This window comes from Gadus macrocephalus, chromosome 11, assembly GCF_031168955.1.
Source record: "Gadus macrocephalus chromosome 11, ASM3116895v1".
NCBI lineage: Eukaryota > Metazoa > Chordata > Actinopteri > Gadiformes > Gadidae > Gadus > Gadus macrocephalus.
This window is the reverse complement of record NC_082392.1, coordinates 25,406,971-25,428,311: the sequence shown is the minus strand read 5'-3', so window position 1 is coordinate 25,428,311 and position 21,341 is coordinate 25,406,971. Positions and strand designations below refer to the sequence as shown.

At 43.6% G+C, this 21,341-nt stretch overlaps 2 protein-coding genes and 1 long non-coding RNA gene across 3 annotated transcripts in view; 1 reads left to right on the top strand and 2 right to left on the bottom strand.

Moving 5' to 3' along the window:
* Nucleotides 1–4,851, bottom strand: part of LOC132467317 (protein shortage in chiasmata 1 ortholog) — a 66,727-nt gene extending 61,876 nt beyond the window's left edge. Inside the window, exons 1-2 of the mRNA XM_060064531.1 lie at nucleotides 4,731–4,851; nucleotides 4,490–4,556 (exon numbers count right to left, since the gene is read on the bottom strand). Of these exons, the coding sequence (XP_059920514.1) occupies nucleotides 4,490–4,556; nucleotides 4,731–4,732 (69 nt within the window). The 5' untranslated portion in view covers nucleotides 4,733–4,851. The remainder of the gene's footprint in view (nucleotides 1–4,489; nucleotides 4,557–4,730) is intronic.
* Nucleotides 4,852–15,674: 10,823 nt separating this feature from the next.
* Nucleotides 15,675–16,725, top strand: LOC132467869 (uncharacterized). The gene is made up of 2 exons (XR_009528107.1): nucleotides 15,675–15,730; nucleotides 16,406–16,725. It is a non-coding gene; the product is annotated as an uncharacterized LOC132467869 (long non-coding RNA).
* A 1,351-nt stretch (nucleotides 16,726–18,076) lies between these two features.
* LOC132467324 (uncharacterized) lies at nucleotides 18,077–20,614 on the bottom strand. The gene is made up of 2 exons (XM_060064552.1): nucleotides 18,373–20,614; nucleotides 18,077–18,125 (listed from the first exon to the last, which is right to left on the bottom strand). Exon 1 carries the CDS (start codon nucleotides 20,497–20,499, stop codon nucleotides 18,721–18,723), a length of 1,779 nt encoding a protein of 592 aa, XP_059920535.1. The 5' UTR covers nucleotides 20,500–20,614; the 3' UTR covers nucleotides 18,077–18,125; nucleotides 18,373–18,720.
* Nucleotides 20,615–21,341: the final 727 nt, after the last annotated feature.

The window sequence follows — 21,341 nt, the reverse complement described above, 5'->3', positions numbered from 1 at the left end:
TAAACAATTCAATACAATACAAATATAAAGTAAAAACAAGTGTTATCTAGCGATCCGTTATCTGTATTATGTTTCAAGAACCCTCCTACGTCATTTGGCAAAACATTTGTCATTTGACGCGATCGCCCGTCTCGCGGGCAAATTTTTTTATTGTTTCGATTAAACAATTAAATACAATACAAATATAAAGTAAAAACAAGTGTTATCGCTATCTATCATAATACAGATAGCGATCCGCTATCTGTATTATGCTATTTCGTCGTTTGGAAACATGTTTTCTGCATCGCGTCGTCTGTTACCGGGCAGGTTGTCAGGATGTAAACAAACGATGACGTAGGCCGGTACAATTTTCGCCCCCGGTACAATTTTAACGTGACACCACCCGCAAACGAGAGACAACAAAGCCGAATGGTATTCGCGAATACACACTACCGAATGAATCTCGTACAGCTCCTTATATCCCCAATCCTTTACTCAATACAAAGTTGGACTTTCATCAAATATTGATGTGCATAGAATGTTTTTCTGGGTCACACTGTGTGGATGTCAGTATATTCTCATGTCTTCTGGATCCCAATGTGACCTTAGAACATATATTATCCTTATACAAACAGAGATGATGCACACGTGTGAATGTAAGCATTGTCTTCAGAGTACATCAAATGGGAATAGACTGGACCCACTCACTGGTGTGACACATCAGATGGGAATGGACTGGACTCACTCACTGGTGCCACATGGCACATAACATCTAGGCTAAAGGTGATCAGCTCTTTTCCACCATTAAAGTATATATATGATATGTAGGTAGGGCTGGGCGATTTTTCGATTTTGATTTTAATCGCGATGTAATTTTTTTCTACGGTTTTAAAGGGACTCTCACCTTTGTTGCATTTGAGAATTACAGCACATTCAAATCATCCCGCCTTCCTCCAATGCCCCACCCCCTAAGCGTTATTTACAAAACTAAGCGTTATTTTTTAGAGTACTGTAACGACCTCGCCGGTGACATAAGGATGTCGAGTCATTAGTAGTTGAAGGTAGTTTTAATTAACCAAAACCAGGTCACTGAAACCCGTAACATTATAACCAACGGCAGAAAACCTACACAAAACAAACCCCGGCAACCCCCAACACGGTCTCACTCGCGTGCAGGCCCCCACTCTCCTGTTCTTCCAAGGCCCTCCCCCAGCTGACCTAATGATTCGCCCCCACGCTGATTGACAAGAAGAACATTACAATACATGCACACTGAACAACTGGCATAACGGACAACGAAATATAATGTAACACATAACACACAAAGTATTCAACTGTCCCAGGGTCGCTACAGTACAAAAGTTCTAGACTCCCATGGGTTATGTTTAGACTCCCATGGGTTATGTTTAGACTCCCATGGGTTATGTTTAGACTCCCAGGGGTCATAATATCTACCATCCTGGAGCTCCAGATTAGCGGGACAACGTCGCGTCTGAGCCCGAAATGGGTCCCGTAATCTGACTGAGTGTGGCGGTTGGTTGCCAACGGTCTGGAGGTCTCCCTGGAGCTCCAGAGTAGCGGGACAACGTCGCGTCTGAGTCCGAAATGGGTCCCGTAATCGGACTGAGTGTGGCGGTTGGTTGCCAACGGTCTGGAGGTCTTCCTGGAGCTCCAGAGTAGCGGGACAACGTCGCGTCTGAGTCCGAAATGGGTCCCGTAATCGAACTGAGTGTGGCGGTTGGTTGCCAACGGTCTGGAGGTCTTCCTGGAGCTCCAGAGTAGCGGGACAACTTCGCGTCTGAGTCCGAAACGGGTCCCCTAATCGGACTGAATGGTGCAGTTTCAGTATGCCGTGGACCACTTTGGTCTGCCATCGTCAGTCGCTACGGTCGCTACTCGCTACTGTCTGCCGTGGAATCAAAACAAACCCTCTAGTTGAGGACGCGCCTTGATGACGCGGGCCCGAATGCGCCACAAGAAGCAGACGGAAAACCTTATATATCCATGCAGCAAACAGACAGGTCTGTCGGCCAATAAGGTCATTCGGTCCGAAGAATTTTATTGGTTGAAGTTTTCACTAAATATTATAAGAGTAAAATAATTGTTTGTTTTTACTCCTGGTGGGTCTGTCTTGCATATTAGAGTGTTATTACCTTATTAATACCAATTTAACCTTATCCAAAAAAAGTGTAAAAATGCAACAAAGGTAAGAGTCCCTTTAAATGAGACGTTCGATTAGCCGACGCCTTCAAAAAAAATTAAAAAAATCAATGTTTTCACAGACCCGCGAATACAGCGCCGCACGTAACCAATCAGTTGGAAGCGAGCCACATCACGTTTGGTTGTGCAGACACAACAACATACACACATGTGTAGCTTGCAGCAGCGCGAAGCCGCAGTTAAGTTTGCAGCAAGACAGTTCAGACTTTAAAAATGAGCGAGAACTCTGTGGTGAAACGGATCAGTGTGTCCACGGTTCGGTTCAGATAACCGTTTTGGGCCTCGGTTTCGGATACGGTTCGGATTAGGATCATGTCCGTGATAGTAAAAAGGCAGACTTTTTTTTGACGGAGGGTTTGGGGGAGAAACACAAAAATGAATGAGACCCACAGGCTATTTGCAATGTGTTAATTGACTGCAATCAGACAACTTGCAAGGCTTTTTTGTGCAATAAATGTTCCCCTAAATGCATTTGAAAACATGGTGCACTGAGTGTAACATGTAAGGGATAACGGCCGACGAGGCTTAGAACTCTGGCGACGAGCGCAGCATGAAGCCAGAGTTGCCTCTACCTGTCCATTATTTCCATCGAACCGGTCGACCTCGAAGGCCGTTATCCCGCTTATCACCCGTTTGTATTTATCTCCCGTATATTTAGAATATAATTGTATCAATTACTTTCTTTAAATTTAGGAATCGTGCGCTTGAACTTCAGAAAACAACCTATTACAGCTACCGTTACACTGGAGAGTTACAGTAAAATAGCCCCTTACGGTCAAGTGTGCCTTTCCAATTTCCTCTTCTGTCAAACTTGTGTATCTCCCCTTGTCAGTCTCATTAAATGCCTCTTCAAGCCATTGTTCAAATGTTAAATCACCAAGAACATTTTATTACACAAAATTAATACGGGAAAAGTCTCATTGGCTCGGGCAGCACTGGAGAGAATGCATTCCGCTGGGTCCTAAACACCCTTTTGTATCGGACGTAGGCTACAGTAGGCAAAATACGCTACATAAGGCAAAATACGCTACATAAGGCAATGCCTTCATGAAACCGAAATCCGCGGATCTCCAGAATGCTCCGAACTGTGGTAAACGAACCGAACGGATTTGGATACAATTCGAATCCGCTGCAGGCCTACGGGAGTTCTGAACAGCAATTAAATGATAGTACTGCCCAGGAGGAGATTGTTGAAAAGAAGGGTCTGAGAAGTTTGTTTTTGTGCATTACATTTTCTTTTTTACCAGAAAATAAAAAGAAATTATACAAAAATTGTGATTTTGTTCATATCGTGATATAAAATCGAAATCGAACATTTTGGGGGGGAAAAATCGAAATATAACTTTTTCCCATATCGCCCAGCCCTATATGTAGGCCTAATAATAATCATAGTTTAACATAGAATGTAAGGTTAATTTCTACCACAGTAACTCAACCGCTTATCTTCGTTAACAAATCTACACACTCGTATCTTCAATAATATCTAAATGGACTTTCGATATCATTTAAACTTTCTTCAGAATCACAGTTTTAGTTTCAAACCGTCATATTCTACAGTTGGTCCCATTGAAGCCATCTGCCCATTCCGACACTTAAATTACTTAGGACATCGTAACTCGGTCAAATTCCAACCTTTGACCATCATTCAAACCATTAAAGAAATCTATACATTTGTATCTTCAATACTATCCGAACGAAACTTCGATAGCATTTATACTTTTTTCAGAATCACAGTTTTAGTTTCAAACCGGCATAGTTTTCAGTTGCACTCATTGATTTACGTTGACGTCAGAACGTGAGGACGTTCAGGCATGTGTGTGTGTGTGTGTGTGTGTGTGTGTGTGTGTGTGTGTGTGTGTGTGTGTGTGTGTGTGTGTGTGTGTGTGTGTGTGTGTGTGTGTCAGTGACACACACAGGGCAATACATTTGACGTTTCAGATTCTTCAATTCAATTCATTTACATTTTTTTCATTTTTAGAAAGGCTCTGCGCTTTTCATTCAGTGGTCGCTTTAATTGTTTTAATTGCGTGTTTACATTGTTTACTCCATTTAGACTTTTGAACTTCTGTTCAAATCCCTTCACTTGATTAAGCCATTTAACGTTTCTTTATGTCTTAATCTAGGCCTATGTGGCTTTATTAAAAAATATTTTCAACCTCACGTTGTAGGCTACTACAGCACTCACCGCAATTTCAGCAGGAAATGCATAATCTAGTTAGGATTATTATTCAATGATAATGTCACAATGTTAAACGTTGCTATTTTAACAGTTTCATCCTCATGAACCCACCTCAAAGTAGTAGTCCAGTTCTTTGTATGTGACGGCGTTGAAGATCGATGAGCTGTCCTCTTGGGCCCTGGAGAAGTATTCACATCGAATATAAAGATCAGTGAACCTTGCTAACCTAGCACCTTGCGCTAACAATAATTGTCTAATAATGTCGTTTAAAGACTTGCGTCGAGGTGGAATTTGAACGTTATGTCTAGTAAAAACAAATGATTCGATTAATTTAAATAGATTTTAAACGTACATTGTGCTGGGTTTGTTAAAACTGGCCAACGACAAAAACACACGCGTATCGAACACGATGAGCTTGAGACGGCCGGTTGAGGTTGAGAGCCCTGGTTTATGGCGAGTGGATAGTGCCTATGGCGAGTGGATAGTGCCAGGATTCCCTGGAGAAGGATAACAACAATTTTTTTCTTCATTTTTTTCTGGTATTAATATATCCAATGACTTGTTGATGAATAAGTTGATGACATTTTATAAAAAAAAAACGTTAGTTTTTATGTGTCAAAAAGACCAAAACTGTTTTAAAACAGATCTCAAAAATGTTTTGATGATTGTATGGGCATGATGTCACTTCATAGGGCAGAGGGGTATTCCACAAAGCCGGTTTTATCACATAACCGGGCAAATTAACCCAGGGTTTGCGATAACCCTAGGTTTTCCGTTCCAAAATGAACACGGTATGTTAGTTACTATAGCAACATATGCTCTGAATCAAACCTGGTCGGACCAGGTTTTGCGCAGGTTCAGTTTGGAACATAACCCGGTTTTGGGTATTTAAAGCTGTGTTCACCGCAGATTCCATGTGTTCACAATGGCATGCCCTTTTGATGAGAGCCCTGTTGATATCGGTTGTTTAGAACTGAAAATCCGGTTCCCAGGACAACATGACATTTTCACTTTCAAGCGGCCAGTTTCGCCATTTCGATCAGGGTTTCTATGATCCATAAATCACGTCTTTATAGGTTTGGCGTGGACGCGCACAACCCTGTGTTAACCAACCCTGTGTTGATTGAACTAATGCATAACCGGTGCCGTGGACCCGACAGCTCTGGTTTAGTTGGCACAGGCTCACTCAACCTAGAGTTCAGCGTTAACATTTTCTGTTTTCTATAGGCTATATTATTCACTTTCTTTTTCAAAAGTTGTAGTTAAATCAATGTAACAATGTAGGCTAAATGATCACAATGGAACTTCTTTGATGAAACAGAAAACATTTGTGAATTAACAACCGCATTTATCTGTGTTTCAAAGTAGGCTACATTTTAAGCATCCATCATTCAACAGAATCTGTGCTTTGACAGCAGATAATTAACCATACAAATGTTGAATTTGAGAAGGCAAGAAAGAAGAAAAACATTATTGGGCGGATAGAAGACTTCATTGTAGAGTCACTAGTTGTAAAGGTACGAACACATACCCAAACGCGTACCCCGCATAAGACGCGTATAAAATCGGCAATTTTTCCATAGGGAACCATTGGTTTACGCGCGTATGAGCTGCGTAGATGCGTTACATGCATTAAAGCAACATTTTACCCGCGTTAGCGGTGTATGAGCTGCGTATATACGCACCTAACGCACCTACGCGCGTACGCGAGGAGTTCAAAAAATTTAACTTTTTACGCTCATACGCATGACGATTAGCGGCGTTGCCCAATCAGCGTTGAGCTTGACCCGACGTCACTGGCAGAGAGACGGAGAGGACAGAACAGAAATGGAGGACCAAAACCTCATAGTCGCTGTGTGCAGCCGTCCTGTCCTGTACGACACCACGATGGTGTCGTACAGGGGCATGAACAAAAAAGAGAGGGCGTGGGTCGACGTGGCCGAGGATACTGGCTGTCCTGGTAAGATCAGTGAATAATGTGTGTGTGTATTTTGCTTGGCTTCAGCTATCGGTTGTGTTCTACTATGAAAAAAGTTAGCGCCGGTTAGCGGTAGCAACAGTTAGCAGTAATATTAAGTGATACTACTACAACAGACTGTCCCGCTTGTCAGGTTACACAACTTAATATGTATATATGTTCTTGTCAGTGGACGTATGTCGCAGGAAGTGGAAGTCGCTCAGGGACAGGTACATGAGACACAAAAAGAGGGAAAAAAGAGCGGGTCAGTGGCAGGGACAGTGAAGAGATGGAAATTCGCTGGGGTCCTGTCCTTCCTCGACCCCTTTGTCACCCCGAGGGAGACCAGCAGCAACTTACCTCGGGGGGCAGAGGAGGTAGAGGAGGACGGGGCTCCAGATACTTCACTGTCAGGGGCAGGAGAAGATGAGGAGCTTGAGGAGGCAGCAGCAGGGCCATCGCACATAGCAGGTTTGTTGACAAGTGAAGACACGTACAGCTTCTGTATTATGGCCACAGGAGCGGTTTACAGTGCGGCACGATTCTGTTTATCTTTAATGTGCTGTAATATAGATCATGCATATATCATCCAAGCAAAAAAAAACATGTCTTCTTTCTCAATAACATAGACCAGCCCAGTGAGTCAGACACAGAGGACGCTGCTCCTGCTCCTGCTCCTGCCGCTGGCCCTTCCTGTGTACCTGTCCCTGAGGCTGGCCCTGCCCCAAGACCACAGAGCGGTATGTACAGGACAAAGATGTATAGCATTAATTTCAGGGGTTCAACTATGTTTATGGCTAACCGTTTAAGCTTTAACTGATAAGAAGACGGTTTATGGATTACTATAGTGCCGTCAAGCAATTTAAAAAATTGATCAAATTAATTACAGGCTCTGTGATTAATTCATCTAAATTAATCGCATACCTATACGACACTTTTATGCCTGTTTATGAACAGCTGTATAGCCTACCGTTTGTTTCTCTCCCTTCTCTCTCTCTCGTAACTTCTTGATCCTCCCCTGATTAATCGAAATTAACGCGTTAATTTGACAGCCCTAATTACTACTATAAGTTAAAGTTACAACACTTCAAACCAAACACACATGCATGTTCAATAGGCTTTTCACTTGTGAAGTATTGCACTAACTTACAAATTATGGTGTTTTACATTCCATACAGGGATGAAGAGGAAGAGAGCCAGGGTACCAGAGGGGAACACAAATATACAGACAGCCATCCTCCAGGCCCTGCAGAGGCAAAATGCTGTGCCTACCCCTACCCCGCTCTCTGGGAATGAGCACTTTGTCATGGGCCTAGTTCCTTCCCTGGAGAGATTGCCACCTGAAGTGCTGGAGTACGTTAAATTCCAAATTCGTAAGGTCAGATTTGACAATTATAATTTCACCCTTAATTTGGAACCTGTTTAAGCTTATTAGCTAGTGGTGGTGACAATCTCTCCAGGGAAAGAACTAGGCTGATGTCACTGTTAACTGTTCATTTGTTATTGTTCTGTTATGTGTATATTATATTGTTCTTATGTTATTTTTATTATTTATATTTTTATAATTATTTTTTAAATAAAATATTTCTCACAACTCTTCTCTCAATATAGGATTTTAAGATCTAGCATGCATGGACACAAATATACATTTTTAATAACACTACTTAATTGAACAATTTTAATAACAATTTAATAATAATGAAGGAATCCCTTTTGTTTTGTGTGGGTGGCTCTTAAAAGAGCCATTTTGGGGTTGTTGTGCACTGCACTATACGATGGTGTCATGCCACGAGACGGTCCCTTCTGCAGAGAAGTAGGAGGTGAAGGTCTCGCGGATCCGGATGGCCTCTCTCCCGGCATTGTTGGCAGCCACTCTCCCCAGCCCTGGCAGAGGCAACACCACACCAACAGGGAGGCAATCTCTCACTGCTGCTGTTGGTGCTGTTCTGCGGAGGAGGTTGTGGAGCACACAGGTGGCCTTGACGCATCTCTTCGCCAGCTCAGGATGGACCTCGATGACCCTCCGGTAGATCCGCCACTGGGAGGAGAGGATGCCGAAGGCGTTCTCAACCACCAACCGAGCCCGGGACAGTCGGTAGTTAAACACGTGCCGCTCTCGGGGGAGGATGCGTCCGGGGAATGGCCTCATGAGGTCGGTCCGTAGCGGAAAGGCCTCGTCCGCTACAAACACATGAGGCAGGGGTCCTCTCTGCGCAGCCGCTGACAGTACTCTGTCAGCAGGGAGCTTGAGATCGCCAGCTCGGAGGGCCTGACCAAACACAGAGTTGGCCAGAATTCCTCCATCACTGGTTCCCCCATAGCCCCCCACATCGATGATGCGGAAGCACTTGTCTGTGTCGACAACTGCCAAGAGAAAAATGGAAAATGTTCCCTTGTAGTTGAAGAACTGCGAACCGGAGTTCGCAGGGGCCTTCAGAACAACATGCTTCCCATCGATGGCACCGCAACAGAGAAGGAAGTTCCACTGCTCCTCGAACTGCTGCGCAATCAGCCTCCAGTCCTCGGTAGTGGGCACAGCCATGAACTCCTCCACCAGGCAGTCCCATATAGCCGTCACCCCTTCGGACACGATGGAAGCCACGGTGGAGGCCCCGACCCGGAAGCTGGTGGCTATCGTCCGGAACGAATCGCCAGTAGCCAGGAATCTGCAACACATGAATAATTTATTTTAGCATTATTGAGAATTTTAGTTGTATACCAAATATGTAGGCCAATTATCTTACTGATATCACTGCACAGGTATATGTCTTGACTAGTGTTTACAGTGGATTTGCTTCAGCTTATTTTACTTTCAAAAGCATGACAAGGAGGTCAAGAATGAATATGTTGGAGCCATGATGCATGCTGGGGAGGCAGCATAAACAAGAGGGACGCCTCCAGACTGGATAAACTGATCAGGCGGGCCGGCTCTGTGGTCGGCATGAAGCTGGAACCACTGGTGACGGTGGCAGAGAGGAGGACACTGGACAAACTGCTGGACATTATTGACAATGCCAGCCACCCCTTGCACACTGTCATCAGCAACCAGAGGAGCCTGTTCAGTGGAAGGCTGCTCCTTCCCAAAGTTAGGACCAACAGACTAAAGAACTCCTTTGTCCCTCATGCCATCACACTTTACAACTCCTCACTCGGAGGGAAGTAGGAGGAAATAGAATATAAGTAATAGAAGTAATGGAAGTAATAGAGTAAAGAGGAGAGATATAACCTATTCCACTGCTTAATTTGAACTGCTAATTTATTTAATTTAATTTAACTGTCAGCCACCCCTTGCTCACCGTCATTTCATATATGATATATTTATTCACAATGCCGTATGTGTATGTGTGTATGTATGTATGTATATATATATATATATATGTGTATGTATATGTGTGCATATGTATATGTGTGTGCATGTGTATATGTATATATATATATGTTTATTTATGTTTACATTTATTTATTTATTTATATTTATTTATTTATATTAATCCTCTATACAGTTCTCTACATTTATCTTTTATTTTACTTGAATCCTGTTTTACTTCTATTATTATCTCTACTTTCTATATATATATATATATATATATATATTATTATTTTTATTTTTTTTTATATATAGTTATCTAAGAGTGTATTGTTTATCTTATATTGTATATAATTTAATATTGTGTTGTGTTTCTTTCTGTAAACTACTGGACAATCAATTTCCTTGAGGGAGTCATCCCAAAAGGATCAATAAAGCCTAATCTAATCTAATCTAATTTATTTATTTAGTTTATATAAAACTCAGGTGACATGCATGTATATGAAGATTTGCGTTTAGGTTGAAACCATAGATAATATATAAAAAAACTGTTGAAACACTGGGTGGAGCATTGACAGGAAATGCATAGCAGGTGCAAGAGGGGAAACATGTGCAAAGCAAACTGCTTTATCACCATGTTGTCAGCACGCTTTTGTTTGACTTGTGTTGAATTTAACCCAATGAATATTGACTGTGATGTCACAATGGCCTATGCTCCCCCGTGCTTAGTTGAGCATAGTGCACGATGCTTGAATAAATGGGTCACTACTCAAATATAAACAGTGCATTGGAAATAGATGTATGCACTATCAGAACACGCACCCGAACAATTTCTCCCCGTTATGTATATAGTTTTCGACTACAGAATGTGCTGATTGTTATAGAGTAATTAGGCTATGAAACCGCAACTTACCGGAGACAGATAGACAGGCGCTCCGCAGCTGATATGGCGCGCCTGTAGTTGGTGTCCTGACGGGAGATCCTGGCACCAACCCGGGCTAGCAGGTCATCGAACTGGGCCCGACTCAGTCGAAAGTACCGCTGAAACTGGCCGTCATCCAGGCAGAGTTCTTGGAGCAAGTGGTGAAACTCACCCAGCTGTGGCTGTCTCCGGAGGATGTCGTGCACCCAAACACAACGGCGTTTGCGTTTGCGACGCTCCTCGGACTCCCACAGCAAATAAAGTGCAGCGATGGTGGCGATGTCAGCCATGTTTCAGCAAAAGAAAAATAGCGGGGGAAAAAAGTTTTGGGCGGTCTCATCTAGGCGCGTAGGCGCGTAGCTGCGTAGGACCATTTTTGACACAAAAAGGTCAAGCAACATTTTAGCTGCGCTATGCGCGTAAATCTTACGCGGGGTACGCGTTTGGTGTGTTCGTACCTTAAGCCAACATGTATTATTTTGGCAGACGGCCAAACAAAAGCTTTGATTGTAGTCATCCAATAAGGGTCTGGCAAAGCATAAAAACGTGGAACTGGAACATTGTTTATTTAAAGAAGATGCTAAACATTAGCAAGAACATGCAAAAAAAAAGTTTAAATACCAGCAAAAAATTAAGCATACCCAAAACAGGGGGACTGGATGATTCCTGATATCATTGAATCACTGAATGATTCAAATGTGGTGCGAAGCGGCAACTTTAGAATCAGTGCACACGTGTTTGCTTCCGGGAAGACAGTGCCAGTGTGCAAAAAGTTTAAAGTTGGCTCTCCTGGGAATCCCAGGGGAGGAACTCTGTCTGCCCCAGTGAAGAACATGAGGAGCTGGTTCAGCGTCACTTGGTTCTCCGTGTCCTCCACCACCAATACAGCATCTCCACCTGCAATGTAAAAGATAGGACTTCAGTCAATATAATGACTCAAGGCAAATATTTTTGTACACTTCACCTAGCCGAAAATAATCATTACAGATTAATATATCAACCTAAAAATTCTAAACAACACTTTCAATCAAATGAATGCACAATGTTTCAAATAGTTTACCGCAGGGGTGCTTTGTTGGGGCCTGCAAAATCCTTTCTGCGATATTGGTATCTTACATGACATATTTTTGAACAAACCATAAATGATAAAAAATCCCAGAAATCCCACCAAAAATGGGATTTCTGTGACCTACTTTTTTTTTTATGGACCAAAATGTCTGACGGGATAAAAGAAAGACAGAAGTCTGTACACCGCTAGGCTCCCTATGAACAACTCAGTTAAGAAGGCAATCTATCGGGCGTAGTGGATAGAGCGCGTACCATATTGGCTCCGGTGTTCGTTGCAGTAGGCGCAACGTTTGATGAAACTTAAACGTCCTCAGGCACAGTTGGTTGCCAAGCCCTATTTCATCAATTCCCATTTTTCATTTCAAGTTACCAAAGTATGCATACCTTCCACATCGATGAGCCAGTCCCTCCAGTAGCCAACTGCCCGCTCCTCCTCTGACCGGCGTGAGGGTGGTGTAAGGGACATCAGAGACGCTTCTGCAGGTTTAGAACCGGAACCACAGGAACCAGAATCTGGGAGGCAGGCAGGAGAAGTGGAGGTGTGGGCAAGTGGTTGAAGAGCTGGTTTGGTTGACTGGAGAGGAAGCTCAGGAGCAGGCCTCAGAACAGAAGATGGAGCCTCTCTGGGCTCGCGACAGTTCTCCCGTGCTTGTTCCCCTGTGCAGTGCCTAAAAGTATTACCTTTTTTGTATAACAAAGCATAATATCAGATGACAACATGGCTACACAGGCAATGGCACAGATACTAGGTTATTATTGGCTGGGTAAAGTGTTTATAAACTCAACATCTTGTGATTGTTGCAGTATTTATCACTTGAACCCGGGTGGTGCTTTTCTCCATCAACATGATATTAATAATAATGACTTGCCGGATGTGGGGGTATGGCTCAAACACTGGTGCCTGACTCCATATACGCGCCTTGATCCACAGTACTGCTCGTAGAGTTGGATGAAAAGTGCCTCAAACACACGATTGCAGTCAGGTCAATGTGCTGGGCTTCTCCCTCCTGCAAAGTATTTGCAAAGGTATTGAGTAGCATTAGTGTAGTACAAGACATGAAGTAATGGCTTGCAGTATTGTCATGCTTGCTCAGAGTATTCATTTAGAATATATTTGTTTGTGAATGTGAGCTTAATTCAAATAGTATTCATGATTGTAATCATACTCGTGAAAATCTGTTGATTCTTGGTATTGTACGGATAATAAATTGTTGTGTTGGTAGATCTATAGTCTCCTGTGTGTACAAGGAAATATGAAAACAGGCAAGAGAGGAGATTTAACGCTGGTTATGTTGGCTGCCATTGTCATCTCTTTTATTTTACACCACATCAGATATTCTTAGCATTGTTATCAAAATAAACTACTCAATAAATAAATAATCTACACAATTTCTTCTGTATGACTCTGATTAAATAAACCCAATAACCAATAACCAAAATAAACCTTCAAATCAAATTAATTTATCTAATTACGTTAATATAAATTTTAACTATAAATGTGACTCTTTACAGATATACTGTAGTAAAAGATAACACTTTCAGTGGTGTTTAATGCTAAGTCTGTAGACCTACCCATTTTAATTAATTACAGTAAATTACCCAAACAAATAGCAATTCATTATCTCAACTAAAACAATAATAGGTCTACTTTGAGAGTGAATAACAGTATCAAAACAGTCACCATCAAAATAGCCTACATTTAAACAACACTTTATCTGTCCTACACCATTATACATTGCTGTTCCAAGTGATATAAATGTGCGGGTTGCATAAAACACTAGTAAATCCTAAACTAAGTCATAAAATCACACTGAAGCGCTTTACCCAAACAAATTAGCAATTCATTATCTCAACTAAAACAATAATAGGTCTACTTTGAGAGAGAATAACAGTAGCAAAATATGCACCATCAAAATAGCCTACATTTAAACAACACTTTATCTGTCCTACACCATTATACATTGCTGTTCCAAGTGATATAAATGTGCTGGTTGTAGAAAACACTAGTAAATCTTAAACTAAGTCATAAAATCACACTGAAGCACTTTACCCAAACAAATTAGCAATTCATTATCTCAACTAAAACAATAATAGGTCTACTTTGAGAGTGAATAATCGTATCAAAACAGGCACCATCAAAATAGCCTACATTTAAACAACACTTTATCTGTCCTACACCATTATACATTGCTGTTCCAAGTGATATAAATGTGCTGGTTGTATAAAACACTAGTAAATCCTAAACTAAGTCATAAAATCACACTGAAGCGCTTTGTGGCCACATAACTAGTTCAGGCGTTCTCACGGCGACGTAGGTCAGCAGGCGTCTTTGTGGCGACGAACGATAGTTATGTTATTATAACTCTAGTTCTATGATTGTAGGCGCAGCCGTCTAGGCTTCGCCTTATGGGCTTGTCCTGTGCGCGCTGAAAATTCAAACTATGCACCAATCAGCGTGGGCACGCCCACATTTCCCACGGTATGTCTATATAACGCGGGGTATACCGTCGCTCATCCTCCACGCTTTTCTTTCAGCATTTGGAGGTTACAGCAGGTGGGAAACTAGACGGCTACGCCTACAATCATAGAACTAGAGTTATAATAACATAACTATCGTTCTATTTCATGTAGGCTATGCCGTCTAGGCTTCGCCTTACGGGCTAAGGTGAAGCTGCGAGCGGAGCCCGATCAATGTACTCCTGCTGGACCCCAGTCAAAACGACTTAAGTCACCAGAGCACATTAAGACAAAAAGCCAAGGAAGTGTAAAACACAACAGCTTAATAAAAAACGAATTCCTCCTAGATCAAGCAAGGCAATGATCAAGAGAGAAAAAAGTGAGTCTATAAAGACTCCGGCTCTAATCCGTGCTTCATGGAACCCATGAAAAGGAAAAGAAAAACTAGAGCAACACGGTTTCCATTAGGTCCGCTACCACCGGGGGCGGAGCTACGGAATCCGGCTCTCCAATAAGGGGTCTCTCTCGGCCGTTTCTTATTTGAAAGAAACGGCGGGAGTGCCATACTGGCAAACAAAACCACCTGACAATTGGCGGGCCAATAGAAAACCCCCCTTGTTTTTCATTTGAAAAACAGTGGGAGAGTAAGACTGAAAAAACTAATTCCAACCACGAAGACGTCGTCCATGGAGGCGTCGGCGTCGATGATGCCGTCGTCAGGTCGATGGCGTCAGCGAGGTCCACCGCAGGAGAAAAGAAGAGATGCCTGGAGAGGATCCCCTCTTCAGGCAGCTCCCGGCAGGCGACACAGGAGACGGGGGACGCCATAGAAGCCGCGGCGTGGTCGGCGCCAAGGCACCGAAAGCACGCGCAGGTGCCCGTCACCCGGTGCCAGGGAGGCGGGACAGGAGGCGCATAGGGGTCCTGAAAAGGACCTAGCTCCAGGAGCGCTCTCAGGTGGCCCTGAAGAGGGCCGTTTGTCCAAGGCCTCGCCCGAGCCTCTGCCACCGGCTTGGGAGATCCGTTTTGTCTAAGTCATCTTAATGTATCCTCGATTTTCCGCTGATAAGCACAAGTGCTGAAAGAAAAGGGAGGATGAGCGACGGTATACACCGCGTTATATAGACACGATACCGTGGGAAATGTGGGCGGTGCCCACGCTGATTGGTGCATAGTTTGAAATGTTCAGGGGATTTTCCAAGGGACAAGCCCATAAGGCGAAGCCTAGACTCCGTAGCCTACATGAAATAGAACTTATCCAGACGTCCATGAGTAGACATACATTTTGTCTGAATTTCCGTATGTACGTCGCGGTGACACCGCCGCCGGTGGGCGGAACTTCCATGCAGTCGCCGTGGCGTCGCTGCTGGTCTCTCGTCTGCAGTCCCAATCAATCCCATTCAAAATTTCACACGTTCTCACGGCGGCGTAGGGTTGACTGCTCCTTCGCCTCTTCCAGGTTATCCTTAGGTTTGGCACTATCCACTCGCCATACTCGCCATAGTTACGCCCACCGGCGGCGGTGTCACGGCGACGTGCATACGGAAATTCAGACAAAATATACGTCTACCCATGGACGTCTGGATAAGTTCGTCGACACAAAGACGCCTCTTGACGTCGCCGTGAGAACGCCTGAACTAGGTATGAGGCCACAAAGCGCTTCAGTGTGATTTTATGACTTAGTTTAGGATTTACTAGTGTTTTATACAACCAGCACATTTATATCACTTGGAACAGCAATGTATAATGCTGTAGGACAGATAAAGTGTTGTTTAAATGTAGGCTATTTTGATGGTGCCTGTTTTGATACTGTTATTCACTCTCAAAGTAGACCTATTATTGTTTTAGTCGAGATAATGAATTGCTAATTTGTTTGGGTAAAGCGCTTCAGTGTGATTTTATGAATTAGTTTAGGATTTACTAGTGTTTTATACAACCAGCACATTTATATCCCTTTGAACAGCAATGTATAATGGTGTAGGACAGATAAAGTGTTGTTTAAATGTAGGCTATTTTGATGGTCCCATCCCATTTTTGGTGGGATTTCTGGGATTTTTTTTCATTTTTGGGTTGTTCAAAAATATGTGACCCATTCATGTAAGATCCCAATTTCGCAGAAAGGATTTTGCAGGCCCCAACAAATCTCCCCTGCGGTAAAATATTTGAAACATTGTGCATTCATTTGATTGAAAGTGTTGTTAAGAATTTATAGTTTGATATATTAATCTGTAATGATTATTTTCAGCTAGGTGAAGTGTACAAAAACATTAGCCTTGAGCCATTATATTGATTTAAGTCCTATCTTTTACATTGCAGGTGGAGATGCTGTATTGGTGGTGGAGGACACGGAGAACAGAGTAACGCTGAACCAGCTCCTCATGTTTGTCACTGGGGCGGAATGAGTTCCTCCCCTGCGATTCCCAGGAGAGCAAACATTAAACTTTTTGCACACTGGCACTGTCTTCCCGGAAGACTCTTCACACCACCTATGAATCATTTAGTGATTCCATGATTTCAGGAATCATCCAGTCCCCCTGTTTTGGTTATGCCTAATGTAAGCCAACACTTTTTTTTTTGCATCTTCTTGCTAATGTTTTGCATCTTCTTTAAATAAAGAATGTTCCAGTGCCACGTTTTTATGCTTTGCCAGACCCTTATTGGATGACTACAATCAAAGCTTTTGTTTGGCCGTCTGCCAAAATAATACATGGTGGCTTACAACTAGTGACTCTACAATCAAGTCTTCTATCCGCCCAATAATGTTTTTCTTCTTTCTTGCCTTCTCAAATTCAACATATGGTTAATTATCTGCTGTCAAAGCACAGATTCTGTTGGATGATGGATGCTAAAAATTTACTTTGAAACACAGATAAATGCGGTTGATAAATCACAAATGTTTTGTTTCATCAAATAAATTCCATTGTGATAATTGACATTGTTACATTGATTTATATATTAACTACAACTTTTGAAAAAGAAAGTGAGTAATATAGCCTAAATAGAAAACAGAAATTGTCACCGGCCTGCCCTATGAAGTGACATCATGCCCATACAATCATCAAAACATTTTTGAGATCTGTTTTAAAACAGTTTTGGTATTTTTGGGACATAAGAACTAACGTTTTTTATAAAATGTCAACTTATTCATCAACAAGTAATTGGATATATTAATACCAGAAAAAAATAATAATAAAAAAATTATACATTTATAGACTGGGATCGAACCCCAGTCTCTCGCGTGACCGTCAATTACCTTAACCACAACATTGTCTGGACCATGACCAAAAATAAATTAATAAATAAATAATGGCGACGGCGTGCGTATCCTCTCCCCACGGCGGCGGCGTACGTATCTTCTCCACACGTGCATTTCACACGATGTTATCCTTCTCCTGGTAATCCTGGCACTATCCACTCGCCATAGTCATCAACCGTCTTTTTTATATGACCACGGCATCAACAACATCAACAAGAGCAAATGAGTGGCGTGTTACGGTCTGTGGCATCCCGCCCCGTAAACCTCGGCCCGGGCGGGTCAGAGGTGTAGTCGTGGACGGCGTATACCGCCGCCACCCACCAGCCGGCGACGGAGAGCACCGACCGAACCCCAATCAGCGAGATTGGGGGACACCCGGCCGAAAGCCGAGGAGCCATTTTAAAAGGAGCACGAGGACTGACATTGAGGCAGACCAGGAACGGGAGCGAGGAAGGAGGAAGCGCTCGGGTCCGCGAGCGGCTAGAGGCCCACGGAGGCCCTTTAGACCGCGAGTATACTGCATCGTCCAAGTGTATGCAATAAATGCCGAATGAGGCTTTAACCCTCACTGCCAAGCTTGGTTTATACGTGGAACCCGGCGACAACGAGGACCGGGTTGCCACAGGTCGAAAACACAGGTAAGTAATGAAGCTTGTAGTGTTCTCGTGCAGTGTGTTGTAACTCTGACTTAACACCGAGTTAAACCGTAGCCAATGAAGACAGAGTCGTAGTAAGGTTGACCATTTACTGTCACAATTCCTCATTAACAGACGGTGAAAACTGCAAATAAAAGAATACAAAAATACTGAATGTACATTTGACTAAACAGCATGTTGTACATAGTTGTAAATAATAATATAAACTGTCTAACACTGTATGAAGACATTCTGATGCCGATTGCATTGATTTTAGTTTGTACACAATTGCTAACCAAAACGTTTTTAACAACACATCAAACATTATTTTTTAATAAATCCACTCTAATATATTATCTTAAACATGTCTTGCATTGATTAAACAAACTTACGGCATTGCCTCTTAGATGCTTTCATGTGGATGCTAGCGGATTACAATCAGAAGATGCACATGTCTGCCATTCCTTCTACAGAGGTAAGATTTTTAACAGGAAATGACGTCACAGGAAGTGACTAAACCGGAAGTGACATAATCGCAAACCTAAAACGGCAAAATAATATGAATTTATACATTGGCTTATTTTAACTGTAAAGTAATTATTCACATCCGTTTTTACGTATACATATTTAAGAAATCAATGTAAGAATATTAAATGAGTGCCAGGAGAGACAACACACTCCCCGTCTGACCTATGTGAGGTCACTTAGAACTTGTACCGGTCTTGAACATTGTCTTTAGATCAGTCTTCAGGAAGGAGCAGAACAATCTCTGTAGTCGGCCGGAGAAAGGTTTTAACATTGCCTTGGTCAGTTGTTTTCACTTCGACCTTCCTTACATGCCCATCTTTCCCAGGGAATGTGGCATTGACTCTGGCCATAGGCCAGTTGTTGCGAGCGGCCTGCTTGTCCCTGAGCAGAACCAGATCTCCAACCTGAAGGTTTCTGCGAGGCACTGTCCACTTCTGTCTGTGCTGCAAGGAAGGTAAGTATTCTCGGCTCCAGCGGGTCCAGAACTGGTTTGCGAGGGCCTGGACTTGTCTCCATTGCTTTGTGTACAGATCCTTGTCGGAAAAGTCTCCAGGAGGAGGTGTAACTCCCGACTTCTGTGTGAGGATCATGGACGGAGAAAGTATGAAAGGTTTCTCGGGATCTGTAGACACAGGTAAGAGTGGGCGTGCATTCATAATCGCTGTGACTTCCGCCATTAGTGTGCAAAGCACTTCATGGGTCAAGCGAGTGTTTTGCTGTTGGAGCATTGAGTCGAGGATTCTTCTGGCAACGCCAATCATACGCTCCCAGGAACCTCCCATTTGAGAGGCGTGCGGGGGGTTGAATTCCCAGCTACATCCTTGTTCGCTGAGGTACCTTTGTACTGATTTGTCCATCCCAAGCTCCTTGCTTGCTCCAACGAAATTGGTGCCGCAATCAGATCTTAGCTGTTTAGCTGGGCCTCTGAGTGCGAAGAAACGTCTGAGGGCATTTATGCAACTGGATGTGTCCATAGATTCGATTACTTCGATGTGAACAGCTCTGGAACTCATACAACTGAACATGATGGCCCAACGCTTGCTCTCTGCCTGTCCTCCTCTGGTGCGTCTGATTGTAACAGACCAGGGCCCAAATACATCGAGGCCCACATATGTAAAAGGAGGGCAGATTTCAAGACGTTCTGAAGGCAGGTCTGCCATCTTTTGTTCCTCCAGCTTCCCGCGTAGCTTGCGACAGGTTACGCATTTGTGGATTACTGAGTTAATGAGCTTCTTGCCTCCCAAGAGCCACAGTCCTGCTGCCCTAATCGCTCCTTCCGTCAGGTGACGGCCTTGGTGTCTCACCTGCTCATGGTGATGCCGTGTGAGCAGTAGGGAAATGTGGCTTCCTTTGGGCAGAACTATTGGGTTCTTCTCTGCGGTAGCAAGATGAGAGTGCTTTAGTCGCCCTCCAACGCAGATGAGGTCATCCTCCAAGATTGGGTTGAGTGTCCTCAGAGGACTGTTCTTTGGTATGGTTTTGTTGGCATGGAGAACTGCCAGTTCTTTTGCCAGGACTGTTTTCTGAGCTGCTTTTAAGATAACTTTCCTTGCTTGTGCCATTTCGTCTAGAGTCCGAGGTAAGTTACATTTATGCCAGCCTTTGCACCTGCTGTCTTGGTTTGAATGTTTGCAGGATCTTGCCATGTGCACGAGGAATGCAATTCCTCTTACCAGTGAAGTAAAGGTGGAGAAGCGCTCGAAACGACCAGAGGTGAGTATTGATTCCTCCAGGTAAGTAGCTGAAGTTTGTACCTGTGGTCGGATTTCGGAGTCTTTTTCAGGGTCGATTAACCTGAATCTCTCAGCTGTCTGCGTTTTCTCCGCTGGTGGCTGACGCAGGAAAGAAGGTCCAGTGAACCAAGAGGTCTGTGCCAGGCGGGATGCGGGTAAAGACCTTGATGCGTAGTCGGCAGGGTTCTCTTCTGTACATACGTAGTGCCATTGCTCGGGCTTTGAGGACTGCCGGATTCGTTGGACTCTTGTGGACATATGTGTAGAATCGCTTTGTTTCGTTGCAAATATAGCCAAGCACTACTCTGCTGTCCGTGTAAAACGTAATGGCATCTAACTTCAGGTCCAGCTCATCTTTGATAAGATCTGCCATCTCTGCTGCCAAGACGGCACCACACAGCTCAAGCCTTGGTATTGTCGGTTCTGACAGGTGTGGCAGCTTGGCCTTACCCATAACGAAACCTACTTCGGTCTTCCCATCTTCCTGCACCATCTTCAAGTAGGCCACAGCACCGATGGCTTTGATTGACGCGTCCGAGAACACACACAATTCCCTGTGGACAGCTTTCGTGAGGGAGGTTGTCGTGTATGTGCGCTGAACATGAAGCTGTTTCAGGTCTTGGAGGGAATCTTTCCAACCTGCCCATCTGCTTGATTCGTCTTCTGGGAGGGGTGTATCCCAGTCAGACAGTTCGGATGTAAGCTCCCTAAGGAGGGCTCTTCCCTGGATAGTGACGGGTGCCAGTAGACCCAGGGGATCAAAAATGCTGTTGACTGTGGAGAGGACTCCACGTCGAGTGTATGGTTTATCCACGTTTGATGCTGAGTAAGTGAACGTGTCGGACGTGATCTCCCAGAGCAGACCTAAGCTCCGTTGTGTGGGTTCAGTTTCTCCACTCAAATCTAGGTCTTTGACGACTGGAGCGCAATCTTCGGGCGGAAAAGCCTCTGACTACTGGGCTGTTTGATACAAACTTATGTAAGCGTAGGTTTGATTCGGCGAGAGAGGCCTGTGTTCGTTGAAGAAGATCGATGGCCTCGGTTTCAGACGGTAGTGATATTAGGCCATCATCCACATAGAAATGTCTTTCCACAAACTC

Bases quoted from the DNA above. Each gene is read 5' to 3' on its own strand.
- LOC132467324 (XM_060064552.1), bottom strand. From the start codon at position 20,499: ATGTCCACAAGAGTCCAACGAATCCGGCAGTCCTCAAAGCCCGAGCAA.